Source organism: Trichosurus vulpecula, chromosome 8 (genome assembly GCF_011100635.1).
Source record: "Trichosurus vulpecula isolate mTriVul1 chromosome 8, mTriVul1.pri, whole genome shotgun sequence".
Lineage (NCBI taxonomy): Eukaryota > Metazoa > Chordata > Mammalia > Diprotodontia > Phalangeridae > Trichosurus > Trichosurus vulpecula.
In genome coordinates this window covers 199,719,909-199,739,957 of record NC_050580.1, presented here as the reverse complement: position 1 = coordinate 199,739,957, position 20,049 = coordinate 199,719,909, and the positions used below count along the sequence as shown (strand labels likewise).

Genomic DNA, 20,049 nt, shown 5'->3' with positions numbered 1-20,049 from the left:
GAGGAAGAGTCTTCAAATCCAAAGAAAGGTAAAAGGTTAAATGGTCCCAATTGGTCTCCTCTCTAGTCATCCATTGTTCCAAAGCCACATCAACACAAGAGCAGAATCTGAGGGGGCTAATAGCTAGCATTTTAAGGTTTGCAAAGCTCTTTACATATGTTTTCTCACATGCACAGAGTGGGGAAAACTCATAGATGCCAGCATCTGTACCCAAGGAATACTCCTACTCCCCAGCTGCAGGGAACAGCACAGAAACAGCAGACTACAAGAGAAGGGACTATTTTCTCTCTTCCCCTGCTCCACCGCCCCCCCACAAAAAAAGCAGTTTCCCCCCACCACAGCCTGCGATCCTCATGTTACTCCCCCAGCAACCATCATGCTTCCAGGTCAAGAGCTGGGGCATAGCCTGGGTTCTCATGTGTGACCACAATCACCTGAAGCCCCAAATACCTCAGTAGGTAAGAGGAAGGCTGGGCTAGGCCTAGGCAGGAGCTGTTCCTTGAGCTCCAGCTGAGCAGAGGTAGGCAATGAGAGGCTCTCTGTCTGGCCTCAGAAGTTCTCATAATGATGGGAGAAGTGAGTCTGGTCCTGCCGGTTGAGGAGCTGACAGGCCTTCTCCACGTTTTTGGTCATGCCGGGAGGGCCACAGCTGAATACCCCAATCTTCCGCACCTGGAGAAGGAAAGGGAAGGACCAAAGGGAAAAAGCTAAGCTGCCGGATTGGCACAACCTAAGCAGCTGTGGGGAGGAGTCAGAAGCCAAGGGCAGGATGGGAAAATAGTTGTCAAGGTAAAGAGCCTGGAAGAGTAGTCCCCAGAAGTCATGAGGGAGGAATGAATAAGCTGAGGCCAGTCATCAGCTGGGGTTAGAATCCAAGGTCTCCTGATTTTTAGTCCAATGTTTTGTTTTTGTTCTGTTTTTCTTATTTCAATTTAACAAGTTTTGATGAAGCACCTACTATGTGCACTCAGGCATTGGAACAAAGTCATAAATGAAAAAAAACTGACCTATTTGCTATTATTCTCCATACACAACATTCCATCTCCTTCCTTCATACATTTGCAATAGGCTGTCCCCCTTGCTTGGAAAACACTCCCTCCTCACCTCTCCTTCTTGGAATCCCCATCTTCATTTAAAGCTTAGCTTAAATGTTGCCTCCTAGGTGAAGTCTTTCCTGATTCTCCTATTTATTAGTTATTGAGTCATTTTTCAGTCATATCAGACTCTTTGTGACCCCATCTGAGGTTTTCTTGGCAAAGAATATTGGAGAGGTTTGCCATTTCCTTCTCAGCTTATTTTACAGATAAGGAAATTGAGGCGAACAGGGTTAAGTGACTTGCCCAAAGTCACACAGCTAGTAAGTATCTCAGACCACATTTGAACTCAGGAAGATAAATCTTCCCCTTTCCAGGCCAGGTAAGCTGTGTACTATGGCGCCACCTAGCCACCGTATTTATTACTCTATCCCTAATTATTTTTAATTTATTTATTTATTTTATTTAATTAATTTAATTTATTTTGTATATGACTCATAGACTGTCTATCTGTTGTTCCCCTCCTCCTTCCCTAGCAGAATGTTAGCTTTTTGAGGACAGGGATTGCTTCATTTTGTCTTTGTTTATCTAATGCCCAGCACCATGGCACTTGGTGAATAATATGCACTTAACAAATACTTGTTGAAATTAAAGATTAAATGATATTATTTATTTAAAAATCAGTTCTGCTCTCAAGAAGCTTATATTCCATTGGAGCTTTCTATTACACTATCTAGTTTCCCACTTATTTTAATAATTCACCATCCAATCAATCTCAATGGCAGTTGACCATTAAGATGAAAAAGAAAATATTCAATCAAAAATGATGTCCTCCACAATGCTTGGTCTGATCCCAGATATGTCTATCATCAAATGTTAAATATTGTATATTGTCTGTAATAAACGAATGAATGAATGAATGAATAAACTGGAGATAAGGACTAGGGTCCAACTCAGGAAATAGAGCTCAAGAGATAATTCCTATGGTTCCAGCCTGGTCACCAGAGGGAATTTTGCAGAGTCTGATGGGGTACAGCAGGACTCAGGGGACCCCAAGACAACTATTCATGGAGAAAGCTCTCCAGGTAAAGAAAGAGTAGGAAAAGTTGGGAGAATGTACTCAGCGAAGATAGGGAAATATGGTACCCAGTGACCATGCAGAGGGGAGTCAAAGGCTAGGTACATGGTCACCCCAAGGAGGCCTGTGTTTCCACCAAGAACAGTGTAAGTTATAACAGACAGCTTAATATTTGGGCAGTGAGTATCAATACACATACAAAATAAGAACTGCCATTTATACAGTGATTTAAAATACGCAAAGGCTTCATTTGAGTTTTATAACATCCCTCTGGGGTGTGGATTGTGTTGATGTTCAGTCATATCCAACTCTCTGGGACCCGGTGGACCATATCATGCCAACACTGCCCAGGGGTTTTCTTCAAAAAGATACTGGAATGCTTTATAATTTTCTTTTTCACTGGATTAAAGCAAACAGAGGTTAAGTGACTTGCCCAGGGTCACATAGCTAGTGAGTGTTTGAGACCCGATGTGGATTCAGGTCTTCCTGACTCCAAGCCTAGCACTCTATCCATTGAGCCACCTAGTCGCCAAGGACCACAAATGTTATTAACACCTTTTTGAAGGTGGAGGAGGGCAGCTAGGTTTTGAAGTGGATAGAACAATGGCCCCAGAGTCAGGAAGACCTGAGTTCAAATATAGCCTGAGACACTTACTAGCAGTGTGACTCTGGGCAAGTCACTTAACTGTGCCTCCCCCCCTTCCAAAAAAAGGAGGAAGAGTAAGAAAAAGGCTCAGGAAACTGAGGTGACTAGCCAGGGTCACACAGATACCAAATGTCAGAGACAGGACTTTGAACTCAGCTCTTCCTTATCCGAATCCAACATGCCACGTGCTATGCTATGAAAAGCATTTTGCTGTAAGGGGTAGAGGGCTGGCCTTGGAGCCAGGAAAATTGGGTTCAGGTCCAGCCTATGACACATACTGGTGGGCCTCTGGGCAAATCACTTAAAGGTGTCCCTCAACACTCTCCGTGGGCATATTGAACTGGATTAAAATGTAATTGCGAAGTATTTAACAAAATAAAATTATGATAAAACAGAGATAACATTACATTTTAAAACTAAGTCAATACATGGCTGTAGGGATCCTTACGTACAGATTAGTGGCCCTTTCTACTTGAGTCTGACACCACTACTCTAGGCAGTGTTCTTTGATTAGAAGTTGCAGAGAAGGTACTGACCTCACTGATAGAGGGATTTCCTCACACGGGAGTTCCCAATATTGATGAAATCACAGGTCCAATCCCTATCTGTACCCACCACACTATATGGCCTCTCCCTGTAGAGCATTTTCCTTGTGGGCGAGGCAGCCAACATGGCCTCCTACTCCATCCCTCCGAGTGGTACACAATTCCCCTCTCCATTCTTTTCCCCACCTCCCGGAGCCCAGGGCTCAGTAGCAACAGATTCTGTCTGTTGGAGAGGTGAAGGGAACTTTTCTTAGGACCCTGAAAAGGGTAAAGGGTCTAGGGACTTACATGTGGGTGGACCTCCTGCAGGGAGCTGAAGAAGGGGCCGAAGGGGGGCCGACCAAAGTGGGTGATGGAGCGCAGGCCGGTGAAAAGACTCCGGTTCAGCACCTTCTGGAAGTGCCGCTCACAGATGTACTAAGAGAAAGAAAGGAGGAAGAGAGGGAAGGAGGAAGGAAGGAAGGATTTATTAAGTGCCTACTATGTGCCAAGAACTTTTCAAATATTATCTCGATTAATCATCACAACAACCCTGTGAGATAGGTGATAGAGATTATCACCATTTTACAGGTGAAGAAACTGAGGCAAACAGAGGTTAAGTAGTGCCCAGGGTCACACAGCTTGTAAGTGTCTGAGGCTGAATTTGAACTCAGGCCTTCCTGACTCCAGACCCAGCACAAGTTGCCTGTAAAAAATGGGGCCAGGGATGGTGTAGAGCCCAATAGACCGACCGTGGGCTGGGAGAGGAAAGATGAATGCAACTAGGAGTAAGAGCAGGGTCAAGGCCCAGTTATGACCTCCTCTCTGAGCTCCCAGTTAGTTCTTACCAACATGGTGGTCCTGAGATCAAACTTCTCAGCCAGCTGAGTGATGTAGATGTGCACAGACACCAGCTCCTGCTGGTCATTCTCCTCTATCTCCCGGATGATGTCTGCCAGCCACTCAAACTGCCTTTGGGTCCTCGTCACCCAGATGAAGTAGATCTAAGGACAGCAGCCCACGATCAACACTCCCACAGCCAGTCTTCACCCTCAAGGAACATCAAACCTTGAAGGGTCTCCCCCTACACCCCGTACCAGGGATACCCCTCCACCTCATCGTGCCTATTAGTCTTCTCCACACATTGTTCTAGGAGAGGGACAAGATTAGAGGAGCTCCCAGCCAAAGGATGTGGCTGCAACCAAAAACTGGGGACATAGACAGCTTTGGAGAAGGAAAGAATCTCAAGAAGGATCTTGGCCTGTGATAGGAGGGCTGCAGCCCCTCACAGACAGACTCAGTATGTGGAGGAGGGGGACGTGAGGCAGATTTTATGGGGTATCTGAAATTGTTAGCCCAGGGACAGAGGGTTAAGGAGTCTTTGGATCATTTACCCCAGGGTGTAACGGGGGAATTCTGAGATATGGGGGATGTATGACCCTTGGCAGGGAGCACTCTTAATATTGGATATTGTTGGCCCAGGGATTTTTAACCTGAAATATGTGAAACTTGTTTTTAAAAAAAATATATATACCAACAATGTTGCAGTATAATTGAATATAAATATAAGGAGTTCTATTCATTTTATCTCATACATTTAAAAATATTCTAAGCTGGGGTCCATAGACTTCACCAGACTACCTAAGGAGTGCAAGAGACAAAAAGGATTAGGTACCCCTGTTAGGTGAGGGGAAATGGATCTTCCTCTGAGGGACGGTACAGGGGTGGGGAACCTGCCGCCTCGAGGCCACATGTGGCCCTCTAGGTCCTCAAGTGCAGCCTTTTGACAGAATCTAAACTTCATAGAACAAATCCCTTCTAGGCCCTCAAGTGTGGTCCTTTGACTGAATCCAAACTTCACAGAACAATCCTCTTAATAAAAGGATTTGTTCTATAAAACTTGAACTCAGTCAAAGGGCCTCACTTGAGAACCTAGAGGGCCACATGTGGCCTCAAAACCACAGGTTCCCCACCCCTGGGCTAGGCTTACCCTCAAAGATGGGAGGGAGTAAAGGTAGGATTAGTTCTCAGGCCTTCCTGAATCTGAAGCCCACACTCTATTTGACATGGGATCATATCTAAAGTTGTTCAGTTGTGTGAGTGGACCATACTGTCCATGGGGGAGCAAAGGTTCAAATGCCCACAAAACTACGAGGCATAGGTGGGAGCTCTCCCATACACAGTCCTTGCCCAGTGCAGGGCCCTCCTGGAAGAAGGAAACGGCAGACCCCACAGATGAACCGGTACCTGACATTTCAATGCTAAGTCTGGGGAGATGCTGAGGAGGGGTGGTTACGGGCAAGCAGGAGGGGAGGGAAAAGAAATGGCTTAGCAGAGGAACAGAGCTTACAGTTTTCTGTCATTGGCAGATTGCTGCCTGGGTAATGGACTGTGCCTCTACCTGACACATTCCTGCCCTAGTGACTCACTCCACTGAGCCTAGGGAGGCAAGCAGGGGCCTGCCACTCAGGCCCTAGACTGGGCACAGGGGAAGCTGGGGCTCTTGTACAAATGAAGGCCAAGCAGCCTAGGCTGGCTGAATATACCTGTGCCCTCCTTTCCCTCACCTAACTCCCCTAAGAATCTTGCCCAGCCTCCCTGGGCCCTGTGCCTCTACTCTTCACCAATCCTCCCCCCCAAAAAAAGAGAGATAGTTTTACTCTGCCACTCCTCCCCATCCCCAGGGCCTGACAATGCTCCAAGTGTCTAGTCTGTAAGGGGGATCCACCCTCCCCATCCAATTCAACCCCTGCCTAGAGAGAATCTCAGACACAAATCTTGCCTGGGCCCTTATAAATACCCTTTTCAGGCCCCAGCCCCTATATGTGAAATCACAGAACCTCAGAGCTGGAAGAGTCTTCAGAGGCTCCATTCTCCATTCAGCAAATGGGTTATTACTAAGGCAGTCTGATTCATATTGGGACCGCTCTAATTAGTAAGAAATTTTTCCTTACATCAATCTCAGGTCCCTTATAGTTCCTAGTTCTGTCTTCCGGAACCAAGAAGGACAAGTGTATCCCAATGACAGCTCTTCCAATACATTAAGGCAGCTCTCATGTCCTTGGGCAGCTAGGTGGTGCGGTAGACAGAATGCTTATCTTCCTGAGTTCAAATGTGGCTTCAGACACTTACTAGCTGTGTGACCCTGGGCAAGTCACCTAACCCTGTTTTCTTCAGTTTCCTTATCTGCGAAATGATCTGGAGAAGGAAATGGCAAACCACTCCAGTGTCTTTGCCAAGAAAACCCCACTGACAATATAGTCTATGGGATCACAAAGAGTTGGACGTGGCTGAACAACACCTTCAGATGTGGCCTGATCCCATGTCAAATAAAGCGTGGGCTTTAGGTTCAGGAAGATCCCAGATCTAATCCTGCCTCAGACACTCACTAGCTATGTGACCTCGGGCAAGTCACTTAACTTCTGTCTGCCTCAGTTTCATTATCTGTGAAATGTGGATAATAATGGCACCTACTTCATAGGGTAATTGTGAGAATCAAATGGGTTAATATATGTAAAGTACTTTGCAAACCTTAAAGAGCTATATAAATGAGCTTTTATATAAATATAAAAGAGCTACTATTAATGTGAGGGCTTGGAGAGCAGAGTCTGGTTTTTGCCTTTCTTTGCCTCCCTAGCACTGAAGACAGTGCCTAACATATTGTAGTGGCTTAATAAATGCTTGTTGATTTGACTCTATTGGGGCAGAGTAGAATATAATCATTTCCTCTCTTATTTTGAAGACCATGCTTCCCAACTCAGCTGGGTGGTGCAGTTAATAAAGTAGTGAGGCAGGAAGTTTTCCCTCATAGCTGTGATTTGGGGTGACACGGGTATAAGGAGGGATTTGCTGCTGTCACATTTTTTCCCTCAGATTTGGGGCCTGGGAGAGGAGTTCTTACCTTTTTACAGAGCAGTTGGCAGCTTACCGATGACTTGAAGACCAGGTCTTTGAGGATGGAGGCAAAGGGGGTGACCCCAATGCCCCCACCCACCAGCACAGACACCTCAAACTTGTGCCACTCTTGGTGACCCTCTCCAAATGGCCCATCCAGGTATAACTGTCATAAAGGAAGAGAGAGATAGGACACAGGGCAGTCTGACCACCCAACCTTGTCCTGGCATCAGAGATGAGGGGATTATTGCTAAGGGATAACCAAGTCCCCCACTGCCTTAAGTACCCAGTGTTTGAGGAGGATTCTTAGGGTTTCTGGAGTTATTGACCCTGGATAGAGTTTGGAGGGATACTTTGGGAAATCTGCTTCAGGTCAAAGAAAGAGATTCTGGGGTACATGGAAGGTACCTTAGGGTATTTGATACTGTTGGCACCCGGTGGGGGTGAGTAAATCTCTCTGAGTCGAGTAGTCCAGGGTCCCACAGCCCTGATGTGAAGGCTGAGTGTGTCTTCGTGGGGTGCAGAGGTGAGCGTGAATGGATGGTATTCTGTGGTCCCCAGGGCCAGGCAGGCTATACGTACCCACTGCCCTGACTTATACTCAAAGCCCTGGGGCCGCTGGAATTGAAGGTGAGTCACACCTGAGGACAAAGGAGACAGCACAGGGAGTGCCAGACATGATTACACCTACAGTTCCCAGGAAGCCACCACCTGCAGTCTCAATCCTGCTCTACCTGCTGGGACCACATTACCTGCCTCCACTCCCCATGTTCCATTCCCTCCCTGGGGATGGGAGTGGGGGTGGGGAATTGGATAGTATCATCTGGATCCGACAACTTGAGGGTGGCCAGAAACCAGAGTGTGGGAGACCCCAATGATGCCTCTTTTCAGGGAATGAACTGTGATTAGAATTTCTCACTGGGTTCCCCTGAGCTCTGTTTCTCATTTCCCCTGTCTTTGTCATGATCTTAGATGTTCTGGTCTGTAAGGACAGAAGAAGACACAAGCAGGATCTTGTGTCATACCTAAGGGATTCCCCTGGGACGTTCCTGTCATGCCAAGGATGCCCCAAAAGGCTGGTTGCTGATTGCCCTAGCATTTCTATCATGGTATTTAGGAGGGTCAGATAATGGGTGCTTGGCAGATAGTGGGCGATTAATAGATGCTTGTTGATTGATTGGGTATGCACATGTGTATCTTGAATAGAACTATGTAGTAGTGAGAAAGAGCATGTTGAAAGTGAGAGGCTCATAGGGTCAAAAATTTAGAGCTGGAAGGAACCTTTGAGCCCAACCCCTTCAATTTCACAGATGAGGAAACTAAGATCCCAGAGAAGTTAACTGCCTCACCCAGGATCACACAGCTAGTAAATGTCTGAGGCCAGCTTCAAACTTTGGTCTTCCTGACTCTGAATCCAGCATTCTACCCACCTTGCCATGCTGCCTCTGAGAGGAGAGCAATAGAGCTGAAAGTAGGAGGGGGCAGTACATTTACAGCATTTTCAGACTTTGGTCCTGGGTTGTTTCTCACCTTGTATCATCACTGCTGCATTTTGAAGTGTTCATGGGTGTCTCTGATGGTTGAGGGGTCATGCTGCTTCAGAGCCCAGGTACACATCAAGACAAAATTGTAGGAGCAAGTGATGATAGGAGAGTATGGGATCCCAGACCCAAGAGCTAGAAAGAGCTCGTTCAACCCTTTCATTTTATAGATGAGAAAACTGAGGCCCGGGGGAGTTAAATGACTTGGCCATGGTTTCACAGAAGGAAAGCAGCAGAGATGGACATATTAGCACTGCACCTGCTTTGTTTACTCATAGTGAGCTCCAGCCTAGAGTTCCCTATCTGAAAGGTAGAAACTCAGTATGCCTTTGATTTCCTGTCCCCAGAAAAGGGCATCTAGCGGTGGGCACAGGGCATGTAACACTCTTGTTGTTGTAAGGGCTCAACTATGAATTTGGTTTAAAAACTTTTTAAAATAATTATTTCAATATAATTGGTTTCCTTTGCAATCTCACGCATTTTATTTTATGCATTTAAAAATACTATTCTGAGGAAGGGTACGTACATAGGCTTCACTAGACTGCCAAAGGGGTCTGTGACACAAACATAAACAAACAATTCAGAACCCCTAGTCCACTGGGGATGTAGTATGTACAATATAGGAATGGCTCGTTGAGTTAGGGATCTTGGAATCATCCATCATTTTCATGAAGGTAACTCTCCCTTCTGGGTTATCTCCCATTCATTTTCCCTAGACCCTTGGCTGGTACTTATCAGGAAATCCTAGACAAAGATGCTGCCCTGCCTGCATTTTGGGGGCTTGTGGATTCTCAGCTCCTGAACAGAGTCAAGGGAGACAGTGGTGGGGGTTGACCAGATGACCCAGACACCTTAGCGTCTGAGCCTACTCTGTCCTGGCCCAGATGATATCATTACCATTCCCTCCCCTTCAGGCTATACCTGAGGGCAGAAGCTCAGCCTTCACCACACTGATTTCCACCTTCTTCCGGCTCAGGCTCACCAGTTTGTCCCCACCATAGATAAGAGCTGGGACCAGGAAGAATATATGGAAGCGGGGCAGCTGGATGAGGGCAAAGCTGCCATGGATAATGAGCTGAAAAGACACAATTAGTTAGTACAGCATACATCTGGGCATACCCCTCCCCATTCACCCCTGAGGTCAAGATGAGAGATGCTCAGCACCAAACCCTTGCCTCCCACACTCCTGAGTCCCAGACATCCACCTCACATACTGGGTACAAGGCCCTGCTTCTTAGAAAGTCTGAATGAGTCGCATCTAGTGACTACGGGACCCCGAGGTCAAAAGCTAGCAGACCATTTTAACACAGAGGTTGTAGGAGAAATCCCTGACTTCCTAAGCCAAATGAGATGAATGAGATAATTTTTAATGATTTTAATAATGAAGGAAATTCCACAACCTCCTCTTCCTTCACCATTCCCCATAAAGCAACTTGGGATCTTGATGATGGAAGGAACTTGAGAAGCCATTTAGCTCCGCCTTCTTCCCTTCTCCTCCATTAAAGGAATCCCTTCTACAATCTTCTTGTTAACATGGTCATACAGTTTCTTGTACTGACTGCTTGAGCATCCTGATACCGTTTCCTTGAGATTCTGTCCAATTCCTATTGCCTTTCATCCTCAAGCTTTTCAAGCCAATCATCTCTACCACAAGCCTCTATTTTCCCATCTCCAGTCATCCTGATGAATATCTGGCCACTGGACCCAGATGACTCCAGAGGAGAGAGTGAGGCTGGTGACTTTGCACAGCACTCCTTCATTTAAATCCAATTCACTTGCCAGTCATGGCATCACCTACATGATGTCATGATCCTCTTTAAGAACAAAGGACAGACAACAATTTTCCCATTAATCCTTTCTCTGTTAAACATCTTGCGGTTCAGCTTCTGTCTCTGCCCATTCTATCGAAACCGGTCTCTCAAAGGCTATCAATGATCTTCTCTGAGTACCAAATCTGACGACCTTCCCCTCCCCCAATCTTATTGACCTTGACCTTTCCATTGCATTGGTCCCTGTTAACTATTACCTCTTTGGAACTATGCTAGGTGCTGTATTGAATAAGCATTCAATACATACTTGCTAAATTGAATGGAAGGACCCTCTTCTACTGCCACCTTTCAGCCTTCCTTTCTTCAGAATTATTCCCAGATCTCTTAACCTTTCCTCGCAGAACTAATTTAAAACCTCTCCAAAGCTCTGTGAAGTCTCTCCATTTTCCCCATATACCTCTTTCATAAAGCAATTGACCAATACCGAATACAACGAGAGACTGACTTTATACTTCCATTCATGCACCCAATCTCATGCTGCCTTTTTTTTTAACCACAGGGATATTTTGGAGAGTCATCATCACCTGAAGTTTAACAATGACGCCCAGATCATTTACTGCCCTATTAACTCTTAGTCTTCCCTGTCTCCTGACAGTGAGGTTTTCTGGTCCACCCCAAGCCCCCAAGTCTCTTCTTCTGTATCTAAATCCTTTAATTGTCACCTTGACATTACTACTGAATACCCAAGAGATCCCCAAACCCAGGAGCTATATCTGAGCTTGGTGGAAGAACCTCTCATCCCTAGTTATCCTGCAGTGAGGAATGGAAGGGATTAGCAGGAAGATTTCAGAGCAAGTGAGCCTAGAGTTGTCTAGTAGAATGTCCTGGAACCTCCATGGCCTCCTGCCTCCCTAGACCGAGAAAAAAAGATGACTCTTACCATCAAGGAACCCCATAACCCAGAGGTAAATCAGAAGACAAGGATCTTGATTGCCAAGGAGTTAGCTTTTTCACCCTGAGATACTGCGCCAGGCAGTACTCAATATCTCACGTTCTTTGGGGTGTCCTGTACATGTCACAGCTACTGATCTAGTCTAAGGAATTTAGAAAATCATTTCCCACTCCTTGCAGAGACATAGCTAGAAAGAGGCCCGTTGCTGAGAAGGCAGGGATGAAGGCATTAGACACAATTTCTTTGGAGGAGAAGATTATGGAACCAGGATATTTACAAAAAGCCAAGGTCATTGATTCTGAAAAGGAGCAGACTAAGCAGGGACTGACTTAATAGTATTCTGTGAAGGGCTAATAGGGAAGAGTAAGACTCATCAACACTGAGGGTAAGAAGGTGGGGCCTAAGACATATTAAACTACATCAGGAAGAAAGCAGAGAAAATGAAGAACTTCTTTTCTGAGTTGGGGGAAACTGAAAGCTACTTTACAGAGTCAGAGAGTAATAGATGAAAGGGACCTCAGAGATCATCAATTCCAACCCACACTTGAGCAAGAATCTCTTCTATACAGCCTCCCTGAGACGTGGTCATGCAGCCTCCTTGGAGACCTCTCCTGAGAGGGAACCATTGAAGAAGCCCTTTTCACGCTTTGATTGCTTTAATTAACGGGAAGCATTTCCATACATCAAGCCTAAAACTGCCTCTTTGTTATTTCTACGTAATGATCAGGGTTCTGCCCTCTTGGGCCAAGAAAAACAAGTCTAACTCTTCTTTGAAGATAACTCTCCCATCCTTCCCCAAGTCCTTTTTTTCTCCAAGCTAAGTTCTTCAACTTTAGCTCCCCCAGTTCTTTCCACTGACCCTCAGATGGAGTAGCCTCAAAGTCTTTCTCCACCTTGATGCTTTCTTAGCTTGGCAATGTCCTTCCTAAAATATGGTTCCAAGAACCAAACATAATACTTCATATGTGGTCTAACTGGGGCAGAATACAACAGGACCTTTTATTCCATATTCATGGAAACTATGCCTAATGTAATTCTGATTTTCATAATTGGAGATAAGACAACATTACGAGAGTCTAGAATTCTCTGATGCTAATGACTAGGTTTTGGGGAGGGGGAGAAGAGTTACAAGGGCCTAAAATTTTAGTCTAATTTCTAATTTAGAGCTGTACTACAGGGGGCCACTTTTATGAGAAAAGCAGAATAAAGGAACTCAGATCCAAGACCCAAAACACTGGAGAAACAATGAAAATCAGTTCAGAAACTAAATAGCTAAACAACCTAACTCCTCTCCTCTTCTTTAAGAAAAGAAGGAGGAAGGAAGGAATCAGAAAGGAAAAAATGAAGAGGAGGGGAGAATAAGGGGAGGGGGAAGGATAAGAATAGAAGAGAGAACAATGAAGAGGAAGAGAAGTGAATGGAGGAAAAGGGGAAAAGATAAATGAAGAAAGATGGAGGGAAAGAGAAGAAAAGAAAATGGAGAGGAGGAAAATGGCAGACAGGAGACAGGATGAGGGGAGACTGGAAGAAAAGAAAGGCAAATGGGAAAGAGGAGAAAGGAGGGGACAATAAGAGACAACGAAGAGAAGAGAATTGATGAGAACAGAAGGGAATAGAAGGAAAGAGAATGGATGAGAACAGAAGGGACTAGAGGGAAAGGAAGGAGAGGAGAATATAGGGCAGGGATGATAATAGAGAAGAGAATGGAAAGGAGGAGAATGAAGGAAAGAAAAGGAAAATGGAGGGGAGGAGAGGAGAATGGAAAATGAAGAGAAGAATGAACGAGAAGGTTTCTGGGAGGAGAGGTGAAGGGACAGGTTAAGGAGGACAAGAGGAGATGGGAGGAGTCATAAGATGTTTTCATTGGCAATCTACGCAATGGAATTCTGAACAAGCTCATCAACTTTACGAGTTCATAATACTTAGATGGGTGGGGTTACTACCACCCTGAAAGTCAGAAATGGAAACAGCAATGTGACCTTGGCACATTTTTTAAAATATTGGTCCAAAGTAGAAGAATGTTCCAATAAGTAATATACGCAAGGTAGTCTACACAGGAAGCCAAAACCAACCACCTAAGGATGATGTGGGGACTCATGTGGGGAAGAAAATTACACGTGGTTATCATAGGACCCCAAGCTAAATGTGGGTAAGCAGTATAATGCTGTTACTGAAATTTTTAGTTGGTCAGAAGAGTCTTTCTCTTTGGATCGGACAGCTAAGTACTCAAGTTTTGTTTTAAAAGGAACATGGAAAAACTGAGAAGCAGTTTGTCATGATGAATAGGGAGCTGAACTATAAGTCTGGATAACCTATGTTCAAATCCTATCTCTGACACATGCAGGCTGTATCAACCTGGATAAATTACGGGTCTGCCATTTGTACAAAAATACTTATAGCAGCTGTTTTTGTAGTGGCAAAGAACTGGAAACTGAAGGGAAGTCCATTCATTGGGAAATGGCTGAAAAAATTATTGTATATAAATGCAGTAGAATACTTTTCTGCTATAAAAAAAACGAAGCAAGGAATGGATTCAGAGAAATATGAGAAGACTTGTGAGAAGTGATGCAGAGTGAAGCGAGCGGAACCATGAGAACAATTTATAAAATAGCAACATTGTAAAGATAAACAGTCTGAAAGACTTAAGAATTCTAATCATTTCAATGACCATCCACAATTTCAGAAGATCAATGAGAAAGCATGTTATACATTTTCTGATAGAGAGGTAATGGGTGCAGAGTGAGACAAATATTTTTGGAACTGGAAGCGTGGGAATTTATTTTGCTTGACTATGCATACTGTCATAACAGTTTGGTTTTTCTTTTAACTTGGGAAAGGAGTGGGAGGAAGAGAAAGGAAATACAAGTCAACTAAAAAAAAATTTAAATGCTTAAATTTAGGTCCGGACAAAAACAAAGGGAAAAACTAGAGAACACTGAAGTGACTGATGAATTGCTGCTTCCTCCCTTCATTACTCCCTGGGGTTCCTGCCCAGCTCCCACCAACAGTGAGCTGCTCCTTACCAGGATATAGAACAAAATGTAGAGGTGGTGGGTCACCCAGAAGCCTCGGAAGCTGCGCCGACGGAAGTGGTGGGTAGCAAAGACATACATGATAGCCAGGACCATGAGCAGCACAACTCCTGTTAGGCCTAAAGAGCAAGAATAAGGGGAAAGGAGCAGAGGATATGAAGGGGAGCCGGTGAAAAAGTATAAACAGGGTCCCCTCCCCTGCTCCATGCCCTGGAGCAGCCCAGCCCCTCTCTCCCAATGTTCCGCTTTCTTCAACTTCAGCAGAGCTCAAAGACCTACAGTCGTCAACATCGGCACTTCTGACTCTGTTACCATGTCAACATCACTCTTCCTGTCACTGTTAATCCTTCTTATTGTCACAGCCACCCATGTCACCAACACTGTCTCTGTCCTTAGTGGATGGTCACTATCCTTGTTAATGTCACTGTCCTCAATCTGTCACCTTAACTTCCAAGTACCAGACACACTAGAGCACTTTCCAATGTGAGAGACCCATCTTATTCGGGATGGCTTGCATCTGGGCTCTGGATCTTGGGTGTCAGACCCTATAGGGTATGTGAGAACTCAGAGCCCAGAGCCCAGATCCTGTCAACCCCAAATCAAAGTCCTATACAAGTGTAAAGTATTAAGAGACAGGAAGACCTGGGTTTGAGATTGGTCTCTGATACGATCTGGCCATGAGACACTGGGCAAGTCAGACTGTGAGATTCTTTGCGTCCCTGGCAACTCTCTTCAGATAAGCTGAAGAAAGTCTGTATTCATTGGTAAAGGGAGTTTCCTTACTGGGAACTCACTATACAAAAGCGATCACAGGCCTGGTCCCCACCCCCTACACCCCCCAAAAGTAACGTAATATGATTAGCTCCACATCTCCCTATGCCTCAATTACTTCAGGCTCTTCTGGTGACCACAATTCATGCAAAACCTAACAGAGATGGGGGCAGCTAGGTGGCACAATGAGTACAGCACTGGCCCTGGAGTCAGGAGGACCTGAGTTCAAATCCAGCCTCAGACACTTGACACACTTATTAGTTGTGTGACCTCGGGAGAGTCATTTAACCCCAATTGCCCTGCCTTCCCCACCCCCACCCCCCTACTTCCCCCCCATCCTCCACCCCCGAAAAAAAAAAAAAACAAAAACAAATACCCTAACAGAGATGGGAAAGGTTCAGGAAAAAGTGCTTTAAATGACTAAGGAACTAGAATTAAGGGATAGAAGAGAGAATGAGTCCTTATGCTGGAAAGGCAAAGTCAGAGAAGGTTTAAAGCCTATAAAATCATGATAACTTGGAGAAAGAGTATGCAGATTTATCCTTATAAATCCTGGACCACTGAAATGAGGATGTGGAATGGAAGTTCTCTGTGGGCAGGGATTGCTTTGTTTTTCATCTTTGTCTCTCCAGTAGGAAAAGACTCGAGAGTGCTTGCACTTTGGTCCGGAACTGTGACTTCAATATAAGAAGCTCCCTGGGAAGAACCTTCCTGTCCAATGCAGATCAGCAACTCTTTTGCAATTTATCCTCTTAAAGAGTTGCCTGAAGGCACTGAGAACTTAAAGTGATTTGCCCAGTCTATCCCAGCCAAAGTGATCATAGTGTCGATGGCAGGAATCCAGGTATTTTTGATTCCAAGTCTGGTATTATGCCATATGGCTTCAGCCTGCACACAGTAGATGCTCATAAATAGTTGTTGAATTAAATTAGGAAGCACCCATTGGAGTTTGAGGGAAACAGTTTTAGGACAGAAAATGAATGAATGAATGAATAAATGAATGAATGAATGAATGAGAAAGCATTTATTAAATGCTTTCTAAGTGCCAGACACTGTGCTAAGAGCTAAGGTTACCAAAAAAAAAAAAAAAAAAGCAAAAAACAGTCTCTCATTTCAAGGAGCTTACAGTCTAATGGGGAGACAACAAGCACTGGGAACTCAAAGTACAGAGCCTAGAGAATCCAGATCCTAGAACCTGGAACCCAGTATGCAGGCCCAAAATCAATCAATCAATCAATCTCTCTCTCTCTTTCTCTTGCTCTCTCTAGGTAATCCGGGTTAGCTGACTTGCCCAGGGTCACATAGTTAGTAAATGTCTGAGGCCTGATTTGAACTCAGGTCCTTCTGACTCCAGGTCTGACAATCTATCTACAAGTCCAGAATCTTGAACCTAGAACTCAGAATCTACAGTCTAGAACCTAGGGCCCAGGCCTATAGCAATAGAGATAGTCATGTCAGGAAGGAAAAGTTCTCACCTGGAACTGTCTGGAAGAACCACCAATAGAATTTCTGAGGCAATTCAGACCTGTCAGGCAAGAAAGGGTTACTGGGGAGACAAGAATTTACTAATCCTCCCAACCTCCAGTCTCCAATGTTCCCCATCTCTGCCCCCCTTCCCTGGCCCCTCTCCAGCCCTCAGAAGCACATCTTAGCAGGAAGGATTTAGCAGAGCTAAGTCAGGTTGCTCTGCAAAACCCTCATCCTTCCTCCCCAAATCAAAAGCCTTCCCGAGCCTTTCTATACCTCAAAGGCTTAATAGACACCTTGGTTTACCCCTTTTTTGTGCCCAAAGAAGAAACCTGCACTCACCCATCATCCCGGAAGAACCCAGGGAAGAGACAAGACAGGACACTGAGTGGGCTGACGGAGAACAAGTAGACATTGACCACGTGGCCCAAAGAATGCACAACTGAGGAAGAGAAAAACAGCAAAGGAGAGAGCTGGGATGGTCATGCAGCATCTGAACCAGTCCCTCCTCTAGCCCAGGGGAAATGAACCCAGCCCAAGGGGAGAGGGCTTGGGTAAGAATCTTGGGGACCCAATCCTCTGGCTCCTGATTAAGGGAGTCAGGGAGAGTCCTTCAATTCTATCTGTTCCACCTAGGGGGACACAGAAACTGAATTTCCACTGTAGGAGATACATTCCTTTGGGTTCATAACACTTTTTCCCCCCATTCCACAAGAATTTGTTAAGTGCTGTTTACCAGACAATGTACCAGGCACTGGAGATACAAAGATGAAAATGAAAGTACTTTTGGATTCAATTAATTGGCTTTCTCGTTGTTTAGTTGTTTTCAGTCTTTTTTTTAAATATCTATTTTATTTTCCCCCCAATTACATGTTAGAACAATTTTTAAAACTTTTTTTTAAAGTTTTGAGCTCCAAATTCTGTACCTTCCTCCCTCCCCAGCTTCTTGAGATGGTAAGCAATCACATATATAGGTTATATACTTCACAGCACTCTTTTAAAGCTCAAATCCACCCACTTATGCCAAATTTAGTGCCTTACTATAACCAAAGCAAGGCTTCCCCTCTCCCCACTGGCACCGGACAAGCTGAGGGAGGGAGTTTGAGTGAGGGTAGGTAAAGGAGCAAGGCATGTGAAAGGAAGAGAAAGGACAGAACCCTGATTTCATTTTCTTCACCAAGTTTGTTGAATTTCTATCCATCATTAAAGCCTGATTCCAAGGCCACCTCCTCTGATCTCTCCAGTCAGAACTGATAATCTTTCCTCCTTACACCCCACCATACCTCTCTTTGTTTCCCTCTCTCCAAGGCTTTTGTTTCAATATCTCCAAGACCGGTCATCATGTGGGAACTACCTCCATTGGCCACTTCCAGAGAGAGAGTTCTCATAGAGCCTCAAAGGCTCAGGGATTTAATGCTGAGAGAGAACTCAGAGGCCAGCTAAGTAGAAACTCTTTCATTTTACAGAAGAAGAAATTTGGCCTAGAGAGAAGAAGGGTCACGTACAAGTACTGGGACATCTGAGGCAGGATTTTAACTCTGGTTCTCTGACTGTAATCAGTTTTCTTTCCATTGTACTGCCCGCCCTCCTTAAAATTCATTCCCTTCCAGTCAAAATAGCAATGAATTTAGCTAGACTGGTGCTTGGATGACAGATACACAACTCTTCACCATCTGGTATTGTGCTAGTTTGGTAGGAACAGCCTGAGCTTCTGTTTCACTGGCATGGCCTTTGAGAATAGTAAATAATAATAACGGCAGGATTAATAATAAGAACAAATTAATAATAATAATAGCTGGTGACAATGGCATAGGACTTAGAGCAGGAAGAGTTCTTAAATCTTTCTGTCCAAGTCCCCCATTTTCCAGATGAGGAAAATGAGGCTCAGAAAGATGAAGTCATTTGGCCAAGGTCATCTAGGTAGCAAGTGGCAGAGCTAGGATTTAAACTCACACCTTCTAACTTCAAATCCTGGCCTTGTTCTACCACTAGGCCACCTATCAAGTCAAGTCACAAATAAGCATTTCTTAAGTATCTACTACTTGTCAGACTTGTGCTAAGCAAACAAGATTTAAATGGATAGAAAAGCTCATGCTCAGTTCAGGTAGGAAATAAGGAATGAGCAACAGGAAAAAAGGAAAGGGTGGAGTCGGGTTCATCTGAGCCAGATTGGAGGAGGTGAGCCGTCCCTTTCCAGCAGACTCAGACTCACAAGCCAGGCCAAGAATTCCTCCCCCAGTCCCTCTCTTTGTCAGGGCCATGTGGGAGGATGACTTTCAGGAAGTGAGATAGGTAAGGAGGGTAGGATAAGTAGGAGGTGTGGTTCTAGCTCTGTGCTCCTGGGGCCTCCTGGAGACCTACCTGTGAGCACAAGTGCTGTGACAGCAACGATTCGGTGGAAATCCACCGCAGCATCAAAGGGCACATAGCGGTTAAGGAAGGTCTCTCGTAGGAAGGTGATAAGGTTGCGGCACATGGTGAGTAAGATGTAGGAGAACATGAAGGAGATGCTGGCTGCTGTCCCTCGGGACAAGATGATGCCCACCTGGGTGGTGTCTGTGATGCTCTTGTGGTGTGCCGCAAAGGCATAGACTAAGGAAAGAAGAGTCAGCGGGAGGCAGGTTCATTGGAGCTAAATTGTTGCAGGAAAAGCCCCAGTTTGACCTGTTTCACCCCCAGATTCCGTCACTCATAACAAACCCTACCTCCTTCAAGAGTCATTCAGACAAGACCCCATCCCCATGACGGTCAGAGGACAGGGTCTCCAAGTCAAAGCTACAACTAATTTGGGGCAGGCAGGGCTTTGTCCCAGAGTGGCATCACGGAATGATGGGGAGACTGGCTTCCTTTCCATCTTTACCACTGCATAACTTGCCTCCCAGAGCATGGCACAACAAGTTGCCCTCCTCAGAGTCCCATCATCATGGTGCCCTGCCTCAGTGGTCCCTCAACAACCCCACAGAGGCAAGGGCCAGACTTAGTGGGCCGTGAATCATTCCATCTCCCTGTGTACCCAAGGTAGGACTACTAATCTCCAAACCACACCACCCTAGGCGGAGTTATGGTTAGTCCTGACTATGCACAGAAGACCTCACCCCCAAGAGCTGTCACTCACAATAAGCCCTCTCCAGAAACAGCCCGCCAGCGATGAAGTAGAAGACAGCAGCACAGGCGATATGCCTGCGGTAGTTCTCAATGAACCGCTTAAATTGCTGGACAGTCAGATGCCAACGACTTTTCTGCAACTTCTCTCGATGCGCTTCTGTGAAGGGCCGGGGCTGGAACGATGTCAGCCTGTACAACAGGGAGACCTAGCCCTTGACTCCCAAGTACCCTCAGGC

General features: G+C 45.3%; 1 protein-coding gene across 1 annotated transcript in view; it reads right to left on the bottom strand.

Annotated features, from left to right (window-relative positions):
* Nucleotides 1-549: 549 nt before the first annotated feature.
* Nucleotides 550-20,049, bottom strand: part of LOC118829117 (dual oxidase 1-like) — a 56,083-nt gene continuing 36,583 nt past the window's right edge. Inside the window, exons 24-34 of the mRNA XM_036736072.1 lie at nucleotides 19,824-20,002; nucleotides 19,070-19,300; nucleotides 17,051-17,150; nucleotides 16,717-16,766; nucleotides 14,462-14,589; nucleotides 9,639-9,792; nucleotides 7,585-7,817; nucleotides 7,184-7,342; nucleotides 4,131-4,286; nucleotides 3,592-3,720; nucleotides 550-672 (exon numbers count right to left, since the gene is read on the bottom strand). Coding sequence (XP_036591967.1) covers nucleotides 550-672; nucleotides 3,592-3,720; nucleotides 4,131-4,286; nucleotides 7,184-7,342; nucleotides 7,585-7,817; nucleotides 9,639-9,792; nucleotides 14,462-14,589; nucleotides 16,717-16,766; nucleotides 17,051-17,150; nucleotides 19,070-19,300; nucleotides 19,824-20,002 — 1,642 coding nt within the window. The remainder of the gene's footprint in view (nucleotides 673-3,591; nucleotides 3,721-4,130; nucleotides 4,287-7,183; nucleotides 7,343-7,584; nucleotides 7,818-9,638; nucleotides 9,793-14,461; nucleotides 14,590-16,716; nucleotides 16,767-17,050; nucleotides 17,151-19,069; nucleotides 19,301-19,823; nucleotides 20,003-20,049) is intronic.